Source organism: Staurois parvus, unplaced genomic scaffold, assembly GCF_062004578.1.
Source record: "Staurois parvus isolate SC_StPar_1 unplaced genomic scaffold, SC_StPar_1.0 ptg000346l, whole genome shotgun sequence".
In the NCBI taxonomy this organism is placed as follows: Eukaryota; Metazoa; Chordata; class Amphibia; order Anura; family Ranidae; genus Staurois; species Staurois parvus.
Genome location: NW_028318142.1, coordinates 139,606 through 158,847, shown reverse-complemented (window position 1 = coordinate 158,847; position 19,242 = coordinate 139,606). Strand labels below are relative to the sequence as shown.

At 43.4% G+C, this 19,242-nt stretch overlaps 1 protein-coding gene across 1 annotated transcript; it reads right to left on the bottom strand.

Moving 5' to 3' along the window:
- Window positions 1–12,704: 12,704 nt before the first annotated feature.
- Window positions 12,705–18,805, bottom strand: LOC149456863 (uncharacterized). The gene is made up of 2 exons (XM_089684319.1): window positions 18,620–18,805; window positions 12,705–18,527 (listed from the first exon to the last, which is right to left on the bottom strand). Exon 2 carries the CDS (start codon window positions 18,188–18,190, stop codon window positions 14,051–14,053), a length of 4,140 nt encoding a protein of 1,379 aa, XP_089540445.1. The 5' UTR covers window positions 18,191–18,527; window positions 18,620–18,805; the 3' UTR covers window positions 12,705–14,050.
- Window positions 18,806–19,242: the final 437 nt, after the last annotated feature.

The window sequence follows — 19,242 nt, the reverse complement described above, 5'->3', positions numbered from 1 at the left end:
CATGTGTGTTATTTCTTGTCCATAGAAATATAACTCTAGCCAGATTGCTTAATAGGCTGTTGAAATGGTGCTCTACTTGCCAGACTATAATGGTTCAGCTACAAATGGTTCTACAAAGTCTGGTCATACTACATATGGAGGATTGACTCTTCTGATCTGAAGCTTCTCACCTCTACAGCTTACTTATTGAGCTGTGACTGATTGAAATGGGTTCATCTAGTACCACCCTTCCCAGCAATGCATGCTTGCTTTTCTTTTGCTACCACAGCTATGTTAACTGCCAGGAGTGAGAAGCCTGAGCTCAGCTGCTGTATTTAGAGCTTACACCAGGGTAAGGATGGCTCTTGAGCATGAACTGCTTTCATTTTCAATCTTGCCTCAGTTTTACTGTTCATGTTTAAACCCTGTACAACTGTGTTTGGGGTTTTTTGTTTTGTTTTTTCCCCTCCATCAGAAGAGACCCAACACCTTTTAACCTTTTCAGTAAGTTTTATAGAGACCAATAGTGTGACATCATTGGGCCTTTAGAATTCTTTGGCTTGCATGGCTAAAGCAAATAACATATTTTTGACATTAAGACCTGGTTCACACTGAATGTAACTTCAAAGGTGCAAATCGGTGCAGTTTGTACCTCCCAGTTTCACTGCTGCTTGCAACTTCAAGTTCTGCTAAAATCAGGGGTGGGAAAAAAGTACTGCAGCAACCATCTTTGAAATTGCACAGATTGATAATGCTATAGCAATACATTTAGATGCAACTTCAGGTATGGCTTGTCTACTGAATGTGGTTGTCAGTGTCTTACACCCTGGTCACACCAAACTCTGCTTTGAAATCATGCAACTTACAGTGAAGTCCACATTTTCAAAGTTGGATGACATGCCAATTTCAGGTGCGATTTACAAGACCGCTGACCACAGATCTATGCAAATCACACCAAAAGTAGTGCCTGTACTATTAGAAATTGGTGCAGATCTGACCAAATCAGTGCTGCATCAATATTACTGCTATAATTGCAGACAATAGTGTGCAACATGGCATACCAATTGTCATCCAGGGGTGACTGGGTTGTAACGTATGCTTTGCTGCAGTGTTTTCTAAAGTAGTTCTTGTATTACTTTTTTCTGCAGTTTTGTTATGATGTCACCTTGAATATAATGGAACTTGCACTATCCATTGCAAGATATCATTGAATCTCTACAAGTAACAAAGTCTTCAGTCATTACACACAGATAATCTGATGTTTAAATTGCAGCAGTGTGACTGGAGGGTACAAAAATAAATACACAATACCTGTTACTCAAAGTTATTATCCTTACTTGGCTATTTGGAGTGTTCCAATAGAAAATTAATGCCACTATAAACAAAAAACCTCAAAACAATTCTCCATTGGTGCTTTCAATGAACCTTCTACTTAATATTTGTCACTTTAAATACTATATCATGTCTTTCAATTTTGCCTTTTCCAAAGCAAAATAAATACTATTAATACTTCATGCATACACAGCACAAGACGCTCAGCTGAATTTGTGGGTTTATAGTGGAAAGCAATAGGGCAAATGTGCCTTCCTATTTCCAGGGCTTCACCACTAGCTCCTGAATGGTTACCAATAGGTCTTCTCTCTGCTTGCTGCTCAAACTGTAAAGCACTATCCTATTGCTTTAACAAACTTTACCTTTATTAAAAAGCTTAATCTATAGTCACAAGATAGGTGCCCTCAGCCAGCAGCCCACCACTTACTTCAATAACTGGGTCCAGTGTCCCCCTTATGAGTAAACATGGTAGCACCTGTTTCCAGCAAGGCCCTGGCCTAATCTATTTTATCATGCCTGTGACTATCAAAGGGTGCAGTCTGCCTGTGTCCAGGGCCAATCACTTGCATGTGAGATTGCTGCATCAGTTATTACAAATAAGTAGGTGCAATTGTCTTTGGGAGTCAGCAGCCTCCCTTTGCATTTGATGGGGCTGCCTCTTGCAGCTAATTGCAGGATGTGTGTTCCCCACCCACTGGGGTTTTCACATCTAATTGCTGAGTGGGTGCATTCACACATGTCAATGCACCCTTAAAGTCACATTGCTGCCAGAACATGCCTGTGTACATTTGTCTCTGGCCAGGCCACCCTTCACACCCTATGACTGTCACCTGGTATGTAATCTGCCTCTGGAAGAGGCAGTTTTATGCCTTCATGTCAAAGGCTCCAGCAAAGAGAACAGTGAGCAGTACACTGGTGACATCAACAAATCTTACACCTATTCTCTTAAGGCTTGCCATATACAATATAATCCTGAGTGTACAGTCACCTTTAAGTCTTCCATGAACAATGTAGTGCAAGAATCTGAGATTTGATAGTTGAAGGGATTGTTTAGATTTGTCTTCCTCTTACATTATTTTGGTACATTGGAGATTTTGAACAAAATCTGTAATCAGATTATATAGAATATAGCTAACGAGTAGTTGGGGCAGCAAAGATCTCACATGGCAGCTGTGCAGTTATGAGGCTGTATGCATAGGTGTGACGATCGCAGCGTCAGACACCAGCCCTTCTCACCAAACTCGTGACCGAAGGACTAGCCAATCTAAAACCGTGCTGTCATGTGCGTAACAATGCCACGCCCGGCTGTACCCTGCACAAAGATTTTCCAGCTAATGGACCACAATCTGTGTACTTGCAGCCTGGGAGTGATTTGTTACTGGGTCAGGTTAATTACGCAATTAACCCTTCACACTGCCACCACCTCCTTTTTGTACAGAGAAAGAGGAAACTAAGCAATATCAGCAATAACACTATGATATTTGCATAAGCTTCAGTATACCACTGTCACCGCAGGCAGTGATATAACGAAGTTTTAAACACACAGTAGCGCTCTTCAGAGGCAGGGGTTTTTAGTTTGCATTAAAGAGCTTTAGAAACAGTTCAACACTTTCAGAAAGTAAGATCTATTACTAAAAGTTCAAAAGGGTGCAATAAAAATATTTACAGAAAAGATGTAGCCTATATATATATAGAGAGAGAGAGAGCAATAACACAGCAAAGAGAAAACAGAAAGGAATGTAGATAGATAAAGTACTTGCCAAAAGCCTTGGGTTAAGCAGCTTTCATGTTTCAGAGCAAAAGGGCCATCTCCCAGAGTTGGTTCTGATGTTACAAGGGAGAATCTTCAAATCAACTCAGCCTAGCTTAGCTTTCTGCTCCAAGCATAACAGCTTTTCTAGCAACTCAGCAGGGTGTCTCCTTGAAGCAGAGAACTAATTGCCTCATTTGGGGAGGGAGTTGTGGGTAGAGGCCCCAGCTAGGACCAAAATGCATGCGCATGCGCTACTTTTGGAAACGCACAGCAACCAGATTGCATGGTAACTTTATGCCATGTGATCCAGTGCAGGCAAATGCACGGAGTTTTGCAGTGTCCTCTGCAGAAGATCACAAGGGTTGTGACAGTAATGCAGGAAGTTGCATGGGAACGCTGGCTGCTTTCCTGCAGTATATTCTAGCCACTAGAATCTAGTGTGAAAGGGCTGTAAGTAAGGGAGAATGTCACCCGCACACCGAGGATCACCACTATGGTTCCTGATGAAGGGGTCCTGCGAGACTTGAAAACGTTGCCTTGCTGTAACTATGTGATCATTTATTAAAACTTTTGGACCCATATTGGTGATCCTCAGTGTGCTGCTCCCTGTCTGATTCTGTCCGGTTTCAGCCAACGGTCGCTGCAACACACGTGTGCATTTGGATTGTACACTTGCATTCAGGGCCGTAAGTAAGACCTATGAAAGTCGTAATAATTCATACCTGCTGGTTAAAAACCATGGAGATGTTATTCTGACAACACAGTTACTAGTACATGCTGCAAAAAGCACTGCCAGGATACAAAAGAACTGGTACCATAGAGTGAACATGCAGTCACAACATACAGTGGAAAGAAAAAAGTCTACACACCCTTGTGGGACATTTAAAAAAAAAAATAATAATATCACACCAAGATAACCTCAATTTTTTTTTTTTTTTACCCACCTTTTCTGCCTATTCACACCACAATGCAGTGCGCGAAACCCGTGTTCTGTGCATCAAAATGCACCGCAGTTGCGGTCTGCAGCAGTTATCAATGTTAAGTTAATGAAACCCCAAATACAGGTCACAAATGCAGTGTGTTCTGTCCAATTCCTGGTGTGAACAGCCCTCAGTGTTACCTATAATCTGTGCAATTCAATTAAGAACAAACTGAAATTGTTTAGTGTAAAAAAAAAAAAGTGTGGCTGCATAGGTGTACACACCTCTAATAATCAGGGATGAGCTGTGTTCAAAATTATGATGTTAAATAGTAGTCTGTTCACGCCTGCCATCGATGAAAGTGACTGATTAAGCCCATATAAAGTTAAGTTCTTCTAGTAGGCTTTTTCTGACATTTAGGGATCCCTTCGAGAACGTGCTGTCACATGAAACGCGTCAGGGAGGAGCCTTGCCATGCTGACGTCACACCGCCGAGGCCGCATGTTGGTCCGGCGGCCATCTTTATCTCATGAAGTAAGCTGGATTTTTTTTTTATTTGTCTACTTGCAATACTTGGCTCATTATTCAAATAAATTACTACACTATATGATCCTTGTCTGGTGGCCTGTTTTACTGAGCCATTTAAGGAGGAAGATCGACATCTAATAGTGCCGTGGCTGAATTAAGTAATAAGGAGCAGTCCCTTCCCCAACCCTTGCGCTGGATTGGTCCGTTGGACGTGTGGAGTTTTTCCCCTGCTGTATGAGTGTGCCAGTGGAGCCCCCCTTTTTGCCCATGACCAGATCCATGATGACCAGGGTTTTGTTGGGATATCATTACTACATGCACATATGACTTGCGCTTCTGGTAAGAGCAAGCACATACTAATTATTCACCACCTGAAGTCACGAGCACTGGATTCATTCCTAATCCTTGTCACCAGAATCACTATTGTGTTTGAAGTTTGATAACGTTTCGATTTTCATCCAGTCACGAGTTTACTTGATTATGGATCATTGAGCAATTATTGTCGCTTCATGAACTTTATTTATTTATTCATCTATGTTTACATTTACTTTTTTGTGCAATATCTGTGCTCACTATTTATTCATATTCTCATCCAGTCACATAATTACTGGATCACAGTTTGTTGAGCACTCTTGGGCGCTATATTCACATATGTTTATAATTATATATATATAGTGCAATATTCTTTCATCATATAGTTTGAGTGCAATATTTGGATATTATCGTGCATCCATTCACTATATGTCTTGTTATTGGATTATTATCGCTGCATATTGCTATATCACTTTTTTTGGTTTATATCGCACAAAAAAATTTCAAACCCAGAGGTGATCAAATACCACCAATAGAAAGCTCTGTTTGTGTGATAAAAATGATATAAATTTAATTTGGGTACAGCATTGCATGACCGTGAAATTACCAGTTAAAGTAGCGCAGTGCGGTATAGCAAAAAATGTCCTGGTCATGAAGGGGGTAAAATCTTCTGGTGCTGAAGCTGTTACCAAAAGCTGGATGTTCCTCAAAAAAAAAAAAATTGTAGGAATTTCTGGCTTATACTGGTTGTGTACTGGGTGTGACAATCTCCCATATTCTTCAAATGTCTGGGCTGTGAGGTAAGACCGAAGCCTTTTCTTACTAAGAAAAATATCCAAGTCTAATACATTTTGCAAAAACCTACATCAAGTCTGCCAAAAGCATGTGAGAAAATGTGTTATGGCCTGATGAGACCAAGGTTGAATTATCTGGCAATTATTGTAAAAAGAATGTTTGGCACAAAACCAACACTGCACATCACCAAGAAAACACCATGCACTTTGTGAAGCATGGTGGTGGCAGCATTATGTTTTGGGGCTATTTTTCTTCAGTTGGATCTGGGGTTTAAGTCAAGGTGGAAAAACTTACGAACAGTTCCAAACATCAGTCAATTTTGGCACAAAACCTTCAGGCCTCTGCTAAGAAGCTGAAGATGAAGAGGAATTTCAGCTTTCAGCAAGGTAATTACCCAAAGAATACCTCCAAATAAAAAAGATAACGACTTGAAGATCAAAGTTTTTGGAATGGCCCAGACCTGAATCCAACTGAAAATCTGGGGGGTGACCTGAAGTGAGATGCCCTCACAATCTGATAGATTTGGAGCACTTTTGCTAGGAAGAGCAGACAAAGATTCCCAAAGCAAGATGTGCCATGCTGATAAACTCCTACCCCAAGAGACTGAATGCTGTCATAAAATCAAAAGGCACTTCAACAAAGTATTAGTTTAAGGTTCTGTTCACACCTATGCAGTTTGCTTTTTGTCCGATTTGCAGTGCTTTTCACAGTTCGGTTTGTGTTTTTCTACATGCGTTTTTACAGCATTTTTTTTCTTTTTAAAGTGGAATTTTTTTTTTTGCTGAACAAAATAAAAAAATGCAAAATGCAGCAAAAACACACTATCATGCATTTCAGCAGATTCTCCATGAACTCTATTGTAGCAAAAACGCTGCTTTTTGCTTTTAAAAAAAGTCCCTCACCCTTTCCAAAAACGCAGCAGCTCAAAATAGCATAGATGCTATGTTTCATAGGAAACCATATTAAATGGACTGTAGTGCGTTTCTGCAAAAAGCACTAACAAACGCACTGGTGTGAACGGAGCCTAAGGGTGTGCATATTTGTGCAAACACATTCTTGTAAGCTTTGTTATTTTTATCTTTTTCCCTCTTTAACCACTTGAGGTCCGGAAGGTTTTACCCCCTTCATGAGCAGAGCATTTTTGCTATTCAGCATTGCACAACTATAAACTGCAGTCATGCAACACTGTGCGCAAATAAGTTCTTTTTTTTTTTTTTCAAACAAATTGAGCTTTCTTTTGGTGGTATTTGATCACAACTGGGGTTTTTTATTTTTTGTTACATAAACGAAAAAGACTAAAAATTTTCTGCTATATAATATATGCTACGTGTCTTTGGTGACACTAAGCTCCTGGTCACATCAAAGCCGATTTTTAAATCATGCGCCTTACAGTGAAGTCGCACGATTTCAAAATCGGGTGACCTGCCAATTTCAGTTGCAATTTGCAAGACATCTGACACAGATGTTTATACAAATCGCAACAAAAGTAGTGCATCCACTATTCTAAAAATTGGTGCGGCTCCGAACAAGTCAAAACCGCATTAATATGATCGCTCTAAAAGTGGACAATAGGGTGCGACTTGGCATACGATTTGCAAATCGCATGCCAAGTCGCACCTGATGTGACCGGGGTGTAATACAGAGGTCAGTGCTAATACTGTACACTGGCATTGTACTAATGACACTGGCTGGGAAGGGGTTAACATCTAGGAGCAAAAGTTTAATTGTGTGCCTAACAGTGTGTAATGTGTGATATATGTGCTGCTTTTACTTTACCGTATGGCTGTTTATTCTCCCAAAATCATTGGCTGAAATATGCTGCCAAACGCGTGCTGTGTCCAATCACAGCACAGGTCAGCAGGGAGCGTGCGTATGTGCGCCCCAAACCCGGAAGAAAGGCCACAACATACCAATGCACCGGCTGGCCTGCAGCTGCCACCCATTAGCTGTATAACGGGTGGAAAATGGTTAGAAATTTCACTTTGTTTTAACAGTAAAGTTTATAGGTCACATTAACCCTTTCGCTGCCAGGTCCATATGCTGTACAGACCTGACAGCAGGGTGTTTATACACAATTCAGTGGCTGCAGCCACCAAGATTGTGTCTAAAACTGACAGACTCGTGGAAGCAGTCAAGAGGCTCCACTTCCGCCAATCGCTTCCACAGCCCCCGGTTCTGGTGCCCCCTTTCCCGTGGCCAAGCTCCCGCCATGTAAGGAGAGAACAAGAAGCGCCTCTAAGTGCAGCAGACCACTTTAATATATAGTATAAATTAGGAACACTCACATGTTTATAGAGTAATAAAAGCATGTAGGGTATTGTGGTGTAGAAACACCATGTGGAATGGCTGTCACTGGTGCCCGTATCGTCTGCGTCTCAATGGTAGGGAGCGTGGTTCAGGAGGGAGACAGATGTGGAGCCGGCCATCATGCACATACTCCTAAAGATGGCGCTTGGAATGCACGAACCGCAACGTCGCCTTAGGCGTGATGTCGTCAGTGACCAAGATGCAATGCAATGCGTTTCGAAGTATGCGCTGGCTTCTAGTGGCGGAAGCACGCTCCTTTCTCAAGCAGGGGAATCCTGCGCTCCTGCCATGTAACCGGGCGGCACTTGCCCATCTGCAGGCCCAAGGAGAGCCATGGCATCCGCTCTCCTCCCCTTCTTTGTGTGACCTGGAAGGCGACGTCCATGATGTCACTTCCGAGTCACGGCTGTCACTTCCCTGGCTAGAATAGCCGGGGAAAGATGTATTGTAATGCGGTTTGCATCGCCATAAATTTAATGGAGCCCAGAGGAGACCTGCACGTCTCAAAGAGAACCTGTCACCAAAAAATCATCCGCTATGTGATAGGAAAAAAAGTTGTTACACAAAAATGTTTTTTTTTTTTTGCAAATCAAGTTACACCCAAGCACATAACATCCCCCCCCCAAAAAAAAAATACTGAGGCCCCCCCACATATGAACATAAATGCACACATCGGGGCACCTACGTGTGAAAAGGTCGATTGTGATACATATGTTACCTATCGCCGCTCACGCCGAAGTGAGAGCAATAATCCTAGCACCAGACTTCCTCTGTAACACTAAACTGATGACGTATAGAGACTTTGCAGCATTGTCTATAAAAAAATATAGGGTACTGAAGTTTGACGCAATTTCATTGGCGCACACAAATTTAAGGTTTGGCATGTTGGGTATCTATTTACTTGGCGCAACCTCATCTTTTATATTTTACCAAAAATGTGGGTAATTTGTGTTTGTTTGCCCTAAAATTCACTTTGGTGTGATTTTTACTGAAATTTTGCTTTTCCTAGACCCTTGCAATAATATCGTGTAACATAAAAAATTGGAACTAACAATATTTTATTATCCAGGGTGTTTGCTTTCAGAAAAATATATAATATCTTGGGGTTTTGTGTAATCTTCAGGCCTAAAATGATTTTTTAAACATGCATACAAAAAAATGCAAAAATGGCTCTGGCAGCAAAAGGGTCAAAGGTGATTTATCCTTTTTTTGTACATCTCAAAAACCTGGCATTTTTACAGGGGTTAGACTTTTTCTTTCCACTGTGTAGGCACCTTTCGCAGGGGTGGCATAAATAGACATTTGATTTGTATTTTTGTATGCCATGTCTGCAATGCTTTGCGGCTAATTTAAAGCTACATTCACACAGGTGGATAGTTTCCGTGTTCAGAGGTGGCTAGGGCTGGCCATACATTATACAATTTTCTTGAGAATTTTGCTTTAGATTTGCCAAAAACCATATATTATGAGATCAAACCGAAACAACGCTTTCAATTGTATCCAATAAGGCAAGCCCTTGCGCTACATAGTGGAAGATAAATCTAAAGGAAATTGGGCAGAAATTGGACAGAAATTTGTAAGAAAATTGTATAGTGTATGGCCAGCCTATAGGCTGCTTCTGGATGCAACTGCACTCTGTGCTATGGCTATATGCAAACTGGCCAGTTAGTTGCAGTCATTCTGTGTGCAGCCAGAAATGCTGTCCCTGCGTGCACATGGTCTGTCTCCAGGCTTAGTCAGAGGCTCTATTTGTATGTAACCATGCAGAACAACAATGGTGCCTGCCATTGAATTGTACAGAGTACAAATCTGACAGTCGGTGCGGACAGCTGAGGTTGTTTGCATATACTATGTGCATGCACCATTCCACCGATAAGAATCCACTGATTGTTGACTGCAGCCACCAGTGTGCATGTAGCCTACATTGGCATGTATTGCCCATTAAAGTTGCTCACTGAGGACAATGGGACTGTGTAAGGGAGATCTCCCTTAGGATGAAAAAAAAAATAAAAATCTTTTTTAAAAAATGTATTCAGGAGACAGATGCCTCCTGAACACCTGGAAACAGCTGCTGTACCTCCCAATGAAAAGTGATCCACTGTAGGTTGCTTTTCAGGGGGGAGTACAGACTGTAAAGAATACATACCGCAAATTAAAGCCAGCATACAAAATAAGAGAAGTGCTACTGCACAACATGTATGCATATAGACTAGGAATAGATACTGATTATAGGACCTCATTCACACCGGCGTAATTCAGCACACGTCAGTGCAAGGGCCATGTCTGCCCACACGGCAATGCACAGGTTTTCCACTCTTCCCTATGCAGGCAGTCCCATTCACGTCAGTTAGGCTGCACCGGCTGCACAGACACAGCCGCTGCTCCCAATTTGACATCTGTGCAGGTCCCCAAACAAAGACAGTGTGGGTTAGGGGACGCACACGGATGTCAAATTGGGACCAGTGGCTGTGTCCCAATTGACATGAATGGAAATGCCTGCATGGGGGTGTACGGAACATCTGTGCATTCCTTGCAGGCCAACACGGCCCTCACACAGGTGTATGCTTACATACGCCCTTGTGAATGAGGCCCTACACAATGCATACAGAAGACAAGCAGTGATACTTTGTAAGGTTTACCTAGCAAGAACCAAAATGAATAATTGCATCCAGTGTATAACAATAGATGTAGCGCTATGCATAGCCAAAGGGCTGGTTTACAATTGTGGCAGTTTCTGAAAAGTGATCTGAGTTGGATCACTATGCAGAGAGCTGTACAGAAGCGTCTGAAAGGCATTTAGGAGGTGATACTGCTGCCTCCTGAATGCTTTCTTTTTGATAGCTAGTCGCAACTACTAGCCTAGTGTTTGGTGTGCACTTGCAGCATGGACACATTCACAAGAATGGGATATAATCGCTGAAAAGTGATGCAACCATTCCTGTGTGTACAGGGCTGTCTGGTTACCTTTGAACTATGTGGCAGGTGCAGCGGTGGGTGGCAGGAAAGCTTTAAAAATTATCCTCAACCCCTTTATTTCAACACAAAGAAGACCTATACTGTATGTAAATGTTGTCAGGCTTTCAAAATCAGTAACCAATGCAGCAAAGTAAATTAAAAGAGAAGTTTGGGAATAAAAAAAAAAAAATTATACTTAGATAACTGCAGCACTGATCCTGGCTGCAGCTGTCCCCCACCGGCTCTACCCCAAGAACTGAGCAATTAAACAACTCTGATCGCTCAGTTCGTCCCTCTGCTCTGAGTCTGGATTGGTTGAGTAGCCCCTCTGTTGGCTGCAAAAGTGTCACAGAAGTGCAGAACAAACTGGACTCCTGTGATCCATAGAAGTATAACCAAAATAGCTTTGGCTGTACTCCTTCAATTAAATTTTAAACATATGAACAAATCAGGACTGTGTTGAAAAATATGGGTCACCTGCAACTATACAGGACTGATTCAGGTCTCAAGTGAATGAGGGGAATAAAGGGAGATCTGAACATACAGGGAAAAAAATAGGTTGACTACCTTGCTTTTAGGGTGAGGGATGGCAATGACTTTTCATTGCTTTATTATTCCATAATGTGGAAAGGTGTTTTCCTGACAGCTCCATGTCAACACAGCTGGGTAAGGGCCCTGTCCCCCCATGCTTCCAGGACCTGACTAAATTTGAGCCCACCTGCAGCCCCAGCATTCCTCTTTTTTTGTCCCATGTGCAGGAACTAGGTGTGCTCCTCTACCTGGCTGGCTGTCCGTCTATGCATGTGGGTTTCAGCTGGACGCGGTCCCTGGTGCACCGGCTAAATGACCGATAATCCAGGGATCCCCACTGCTGGTCCTTAGGGCGGCTTTTATCACGGCCCTGTCTGGGGTCCACTGGGTCCATGTGAAGTGGGCAGCGGTGTCACCAGAGTCTGCCCTAGGCATGCACACCCGCGCAGTGCCAGTGTTTACAGTCGGATGACGGAGGTTGGGTGAGCTAAATGTAAAAAATGCTTTGTATCCAAATGAATGCTGCATTGCTGGCTATTGTGCCTTGCTCCCTGCAGCCTCTGTGCATACCCTGAGCTCCTCTACAGATTGTACTCTGCATAACAGGTACACAACGTAATACTTAGTCTGTTCACACACGGCATTACCTGTTGGTGACTGCTCGTGTTTGCTTTACTAGTGTGCCATTATGCCGACCCGCTCCAAAGACCAGCATTCCCAGAGAAGGTGGAGGAATCGGCTCTGGATGACTACTGTAGCCAGCATTGCCGGCTGGAATATAGGACATCCTTTTATATTTTGTTTGTGGTCTCCAGTTTCTCAAAAAAATAAAAAAGAGGTTTTTATGGTCAACAATTCCCTTGGATGGTTTGTGTACATTGCAGAATATTGTTGTAATTCTATTCCTACCTTTTTGTTGCTCTTCTTAACAAAACATTTTCATTATCTCCTGCTCTCTGGCAGGGCAAAGTTTGATTCACTAACCACCTAGTGAAATTTGGCTGTGGTTGGAAGCTGCAGTATCAACCTGCATCTAGCAGTTAACCCTTTAGGGTTTGTTACTAAGAAAGTTATTTTCTACTTCATTACATTATTATAATTATTATTATTTTTTTAGCTGTTTTAATTTGCAGGTAAAACTCTGTGAAAGGATTATCTAGTCTGGCAATGAGCTGTCTCAGAGCTTTCCCAAGCTAGGCAAACCTTGTCCTGCCTTCTCTGCAGTTATGAAATGGTTACAGAGGATTACAGGCAGTATAACCTTTGATGTCCACACAGTAAAGAGTCGATGATTGATAACCGATGATCTTTTACTGATAACATGTGATCATAATGAGAATGAATGAATGTGCGGATGAATGTGGATAAATGCGGTAAAACTGGAATACAAACAGAATAAACAAACATGAGTACATATCTAACTACCTAGCTATATACATAACATTCCTCAGTATATAGGAGGGGTACTTACAGACTTTGGGGGTCTAATCAAGCCCATATATGAAGAGGGAACAGCATCCCACATGTACTTGCATTGTAGAATTTCTTCAGTGTGAAGAGATGAGGTCACTTCCTCCCAAGTTAGCAGACAGGACGTCCCTAGCCTTAAAGGGACAGACACTGCTGAATGCTAAAGAATGCCTTGTGTAATACAAGGCAGCACACTCCCCACCTGGCATAATAATGATATGCCACTATTAAACTCTTGGAAGGAGTAAAACGACTTCCGTGATGGGTCTAAGGTACACCTTAGGGGTGCCCCGTTTTACTACTCTGACCTCTACTTTCCTGACTCTGCTATCACTACTAGCATCAGTCCCTACAATGAGTCCAATTGGCCACTCGTTCCTGTGGGCCTGAGAGTCTTTTAGTAGAACAACATCTCCAACTTGTAAGTTGGGCTTGTCAGCTTGCCATTTGTTGCGTGGTTGGAGGGTCATCAGGTACTCCTGTCTCCATCTCTTCCAGAAGATATCACATCTGATAATGGTGACATTGGCTCGCTCAAGAGAGTCATTGTTACCCTGGTCAACACTGGCTGTTTTGCTGAAGGATCTGGCCAAGCAGATGAGTTTCCCTATGGCACAGATGAGTGACTTCCAGCTGGAAAACCTCTCGAACCTACATGAGCCAAGACCTTCTCTGGTGGTTAGAGTCTTGTAAACTGCAACTAGAGGTCTTACCTCTTTGTCTTGGTCTGGTTCTACAAGCTGAAAAGTTCCTTTCTGATCAGTCTCTTCAGTTTCTGGTCCAGTCAAGAAGGATGGACCTGTGAACCAGTTAGTCTGTTTGAGGACAGCAGCTGGTACCAGTCTAGTCCCATGATCAGCAGGGTTCTTGTCTGTACTGATGTGATGCCACTGTTCTGGACTTGTACACTTTCTGATACGTGTCACTCTGTTTGACACGTATGTGTAGAATCTTCTTGAAGCGTTATGGATATAACCTAAAACAATCTTGCTGTCTGTGTAGAAGTTCACTGCATGGATTTCGATGTCCAGTTCTGCAATGAGTAAGTCTGCTATCTCCACAGCTAGGACAGCAGCACAAAGTTCTAAGCGTGGGACTGTGTGAGCAGGTCTTGGAGCCAGTTTGGACTTTCCCAAGATGAATCCTGCATGGCTTTGTCCCTGAGTGTCTATGACTCTAAGGTGGATGCATCTGAAAACACGTGTATCTCTCTTCGTTTTGTAACAGACAAAGAAACAGAGACGTATGGTCTTTGGATGCTAAATCGCTCAAGCTCCAGCAAAGAGTCTTTCCACAACTTCCACTGCATTTCTTTCTTTTCAGGTAGAGGTGTGTCCCAATCACTTTGTTCTAGCTCAGTTGTAATCTCTCTCAAAAGAGCTTTGCCTTGCATGGTGATGGGTGCTACGAACCCCAAGGGATCGTAAAGACGGTTGACCGTAGACAAGACACCTCGCTTTGTGAAAGGCTTCTCTTCCCTGGATACTCGGAAGGTGAAGCTGTCAGTTTTCAAGTCCCAACTAAGCCCTAAGCTTCTTTGAAGGGGTGGTGAATCTGTACCTAGATCTAGGTCTTTGAGGTCTTTTGCATGGTCTTCTGCTGGGAATGCTTCCATGACTTTGCTGTTGTTGGAAGCCACTTTGTGCAGTCTTATGTTAGATTCTGCTAGCAAGTCTCTAGTGCTTTTTAAAATGTCAATGGCTTCTCCACTACTGGAGAAGGAAGCAAGTCCATCATCTACATAAAAGTTTTTCATAACAAATTGTTTGGCTTCAGGGTTGTGTCTGTCACCTTGCTGCGCTGCTCGTCTCAAGTTATAGATAGCGACAGCTGGTGAGGGACTGTTCCCAAACACATGTACTTTCATCCTATACTCTATGATACCTTTGTTGAGGTTGTTGTCTTCATACCATAGGAACCTCAGGTAGTCTCTGTGGTCTTCACGGACAAGGAAGCAGTAGAACATCTGCTGTACATCTGCTGTTACTGCAACAAGTTCTCTTCGGAATCTGATAAGGACTCCAAGAAGTGTGTTGTTCAGGTCTGGTCCGCTGAGAAGTACATCATTAAGGGAAATACCTTCATGCTTTGCACTGGAATCAAATACTACACGTATCTGACCTGGTTTTTGAGGATGGTACACTCCGAATATTGGCAAGTACCAGCGTTCTTGTTTTTCATGCAGTGCTGGTGCTTTTTCAGCTTGATCTTTGTCAAAGATTTTCCGCATGAATTCTTGGAAGTGTTCTTTCATGTCTGGCTTTCTTTCAAGAGTGCGCTGCAATAGCGCAAGGCGTTTCTCTGCTTGCACTCTGTTGTTGGGAAGACGATGCCGTGGTGTACGGAATGGTAGTGGGGCTACCCAACTGCCTGCTTTGTCTTTGAAGACTTCTCTGTCCATGATCTCAAGGAAGAGGTTATCTTCAACAGATGGTGCTAGTTTGTCATCATCTTGAGTTCTCTCAAACACTTTGTGGCCTAGCTGATCTGAATCTTCAGCTGAGCCTGTATCTTCCAGGAACCTCTGGATGTTCTGGGGATGTGTTGGGTTAGATAGTTTCTCTTTAATCTGCATGCTGTTGTTACATGGGCAAAGACATGATGTGCGACCGTTCTGCAGCAGATTTGTTCTGTAGACATTCACCTTTGCGGGTTTGTGAAGTCCGTCCAGACATACATTTCCAACGATAACCCATCCAAGATCAAGACGTTGAGCAAATGGTGCATTGTGCGGCCCATTGTATTGTTCTCTGACCTTGTGCACTCTCAGTATGTCTCTTCCTAGTAGAAGGACGATTGCAGCATCTGGGTTGAGTGTTGGGATCTTGTCTGCTATTCGCATGAGATGAGGGTAGTGACGTGCCACTTCAGGTGTGGGAATCTCTGACCTGTCATCTGGTATCATGTCACATTCTATGAGGGTAGGAAGAGTCAGCTGCGTTTTTCCATCTAATGACTCGATGGTGTAGTTGTTTGCTCTTCTCCCTGATGTCTCTATAACTCCAGAACATGTCTTCAAGGTATATGGAGTTGGACTTCCTTTGTCACCGAAGAGGTCGAAGAACTCTGTCTTTGCTAGAGACCTGTTGCTTTGTTCGTCTAGGATTGTATACATCTTCACTGCCTTTTCTCTGAGACCGTTGGGATACACTTTGACTAAGCATATCTTGGAGCATGATCTAGAGAGTCCTGGTTCTGTACAGATCTCAGTGCACTTTGAAGTTATCGCTGGTGTTGCACTTTCTTTTTGCTCCCCACCATGATCTTCTTGAGTTGCTGGAACTTCTGATCTCCATGGTGGTGGTCCTGGGTGCAGTGCTGACAGATGTCGGTCATTGTTGCATTCTGTGCACCGTATTTCTCTCTTACAGTCTTTTGCAAGATGTTGCATTGAGGCGCAGCATCTGAAACAAATGTGATTGTCTTTAAGGTAAGCCTTGCGCTCCTCTAATGTCTTACTTCTGAAACTGCGACATTTTCTTAGTGGATGAGGCTTGTTGTGTATTGGGCACTGTTTGTCTGGATCCTCAACTTCCTTGCTTGTGTTGTCTTCCTGATTGGCTGCAGCCTCAGGCGGGACTTCTGTCTTCCGCACAGACACTGTTGCTCTGCGTTCTTTGTAGTGTACTGGCGGCTGCTTCTCTGTCCTTGGGGAGCTTGCAACTCTCTTGTTCAGGAAGGCGAAGCTTGGGTCATTGCGTGTCTTAGCTTGGTCTACAACGAATTCAGCAAGGAAGACAAACGGTGGAAATGCAACTCGATAGTCTTTCTTGTATCTGGATGCTTGAGAGACCCACCTTTCTTGCAGGTTGAAAGGGAGCTTCTCGATTATGGGCTCTACTCCACGTGCTGTGTCTAAGTATAAAAGACCTGGCAGAGTTCCACTAGTCTTTGCTGCTTCTATCTCTAGGAGTAGGTCTCCGAGCTCTCTCAGCTTCTGATTGTCTTTGTTTGTCATTTTTGGGCAAGTTTCAATTTTCTTTAAAAGTGCTTCTTCTATTACTTCAGGTGACCCATAGCAGTCTTCCATTCTCTGCCAGACCATCGCAAGTCCTGCTGTTGCATCATGGACATGCACTGACCTGATTCTTTTTGCCTGCTCTGAGGACTCTGGTCCTAGGTATTTGGCGAGTAGGTCGAGCTTCTCTCTGTCTGTCAGCTCTAAGTTTTGGGTGCTGCTTAGGAAGGATGACCTCCAGGCCCAGTAGTTTTCAGGACGATCGTCGAACTTCAAGAGACCAGTGCTCACCATCTCACGGCGCATCAGGTATTTCGACACGTCTGTAACCCTTGCTGTGTCAGGTGCGTTTGTTCTGGGTACAAACGCGGGACTACTGGCTGATAGTGACTGATGGGTTCGTTGAGGTATTTGACTAAGTCTATTTTGGTCAGATGGTTGCTCTCCTCTATTGTAGTCTAGATCTGGTTTTGCACGAGGAGAGGTTATATCGCCATCTACTTGGTTTCTTAGCGTGTTGGCGGTTTGGTATCTGAGCCCGTGATTGGTTGACTTATCACGTGGCGGTTCAGGTTCAGTCTTGTAGTGATGCGTAACATCAAAGCTGTCTGCTCCCAACTGGGTCCTTGATGGTTTCGGTGCATCACTAGGCTGTTTATCAGGGTACAGGGTTGCTTGTGATTGCACGTACTCACGGGTGCGTTGGAATGTACTGAGAGGTGTTATCAGGGTTTCCAGTACATCGCTTTCTACAAACTGAATATCTGCAGCTCTCGCGAGAACTTCGGCTTCAGCTATGGCTGCTGCAGCTATTTTCTGTTGCTGAAGTATGTGTAAAGAGGCTTGTACTTCTGCCTTTCTCCTAAGCATTTCTGCTTCCCCTTCGGCTTGTCTCTTTTTTATTTCAGCTTCCCCTTCGGCTTGTCTCTTTTTTATTTCAGCTTCCCCTTTGGCTTGTCTCTTCTTCTGCTCTTCATCTAGGTAGCCTTGCTCTTTCATAAGCTTTGCTTCCTGTATGGCATAGGAGGCCATGGCGCATGCGGCCTCGGCCTTGGCTTGTGCCCTGGCTGCGATAGCGCTGACTGAAGACAAGTTTGTGACGCTAGAATGTCTGGAACTTGTATGCTTACTCCTGGCTGCCCCAGCACTGACTGACGATAGGTCTGTGACGTTTGAATGCCTGGAACTTGAACGCTTAGATCTGGCGGTTTCTGCTTTGGATGACGATAGATCCGATTTGTTATAAGTTCTCGGCGTGCTGCATTGTGACCTAGTTTCCAGTGTACTGTGCATATTTTCTTCCTGTTTGCACGAGTTTTTAGGAAGGGTTAATTTAGTGATATCTTTCATATCTGAGTTAGTTTCACTTTGCTATGCCTTAGACTGGCTGTGCTGTGGGGATTTCACACACACGTGCTGCTGTATTAACAGTTAAGAGTCTTTTCTGTGTTGTGGGGCTTGCTGTAGATTTTTCACACAATGTGCTCTGAAGTAACCGTGTAAGTCTTTTTACTGTCCTGCCTTCTCTGCAGTTATGAAATGGTTACAGAGGATTACAGGCAGTATAACCTTTGATGTCCACACAGTAAAGAGTCGATGATTGATAACCGATGATCTTTTACTGATAACATGTGATCATAATGAGAATGAATGAATGTGCGGATGAATGTGGATAAATGCGGTAAAACTGGAATACAAACAGAATAAACAAACATGAGTACATATCTAACTACCTAGCTATATACATAACATTCCTCAGTATATAGGAGGGGTACTTACAGACTTTGGGGGTCTAATCAAGCCCATATATGAAGAGGGAACAGCATCCCACATGTACTTGCATTGTAGAATTTCTTCAGTGTGAAGAGATGAGGTCACTTCCTCCCAAGTTAGCAGACAGGACGTCCCTAGCCTTAAAGGGACAGACACTGCTGAATGCTAAAGAATGCCTTGTGTAATACAAGGCAGCACAAACCTCTTCAGACTTTTCAAAAAAGAAGACACATATGAACATGACTGTGTGATGAATGTGTTTCACGCACCCTGTAAAGGGGTTATATGTTCTAGCAATGAGCAGTCTAATAGCGCAGGGAAATATTTACCGCGAGGCTTACAAGGTGTTTGCCTAGGGTGGCATTTTTCAGGAGGTGGCACCGCCCATTTGGAAGAAGGGACACACGTGAAGATGGGGACATGTTGGGCTCGGTGTGTCAGTGCGGTGAGCCTTCCAAGTGTACCGGCCACCGCCAAGGAGCAGGAAGAAGGACATCTGGGGTACAGTCCTGCGGACATGGCGCGGCTGCTGGAGCAGTGGGAGGTCGGCAGGTGAGGTGAGGATGGGGACATGTTGGGATCAGTGTGTCAGTGCGATGAGCCTTCCTAGTGTACCGGCTGCCACCCAG

What these genes read in the sequence shown, in the direction of transcription:
- LOC149456863 (XM_089684319.1), bottom strand. Translation starts at nt 18,190, where the DNA reads ATGAAAGATATCACTAAATTAACCCTTCCTAAAAACTCGTGCAAACAG.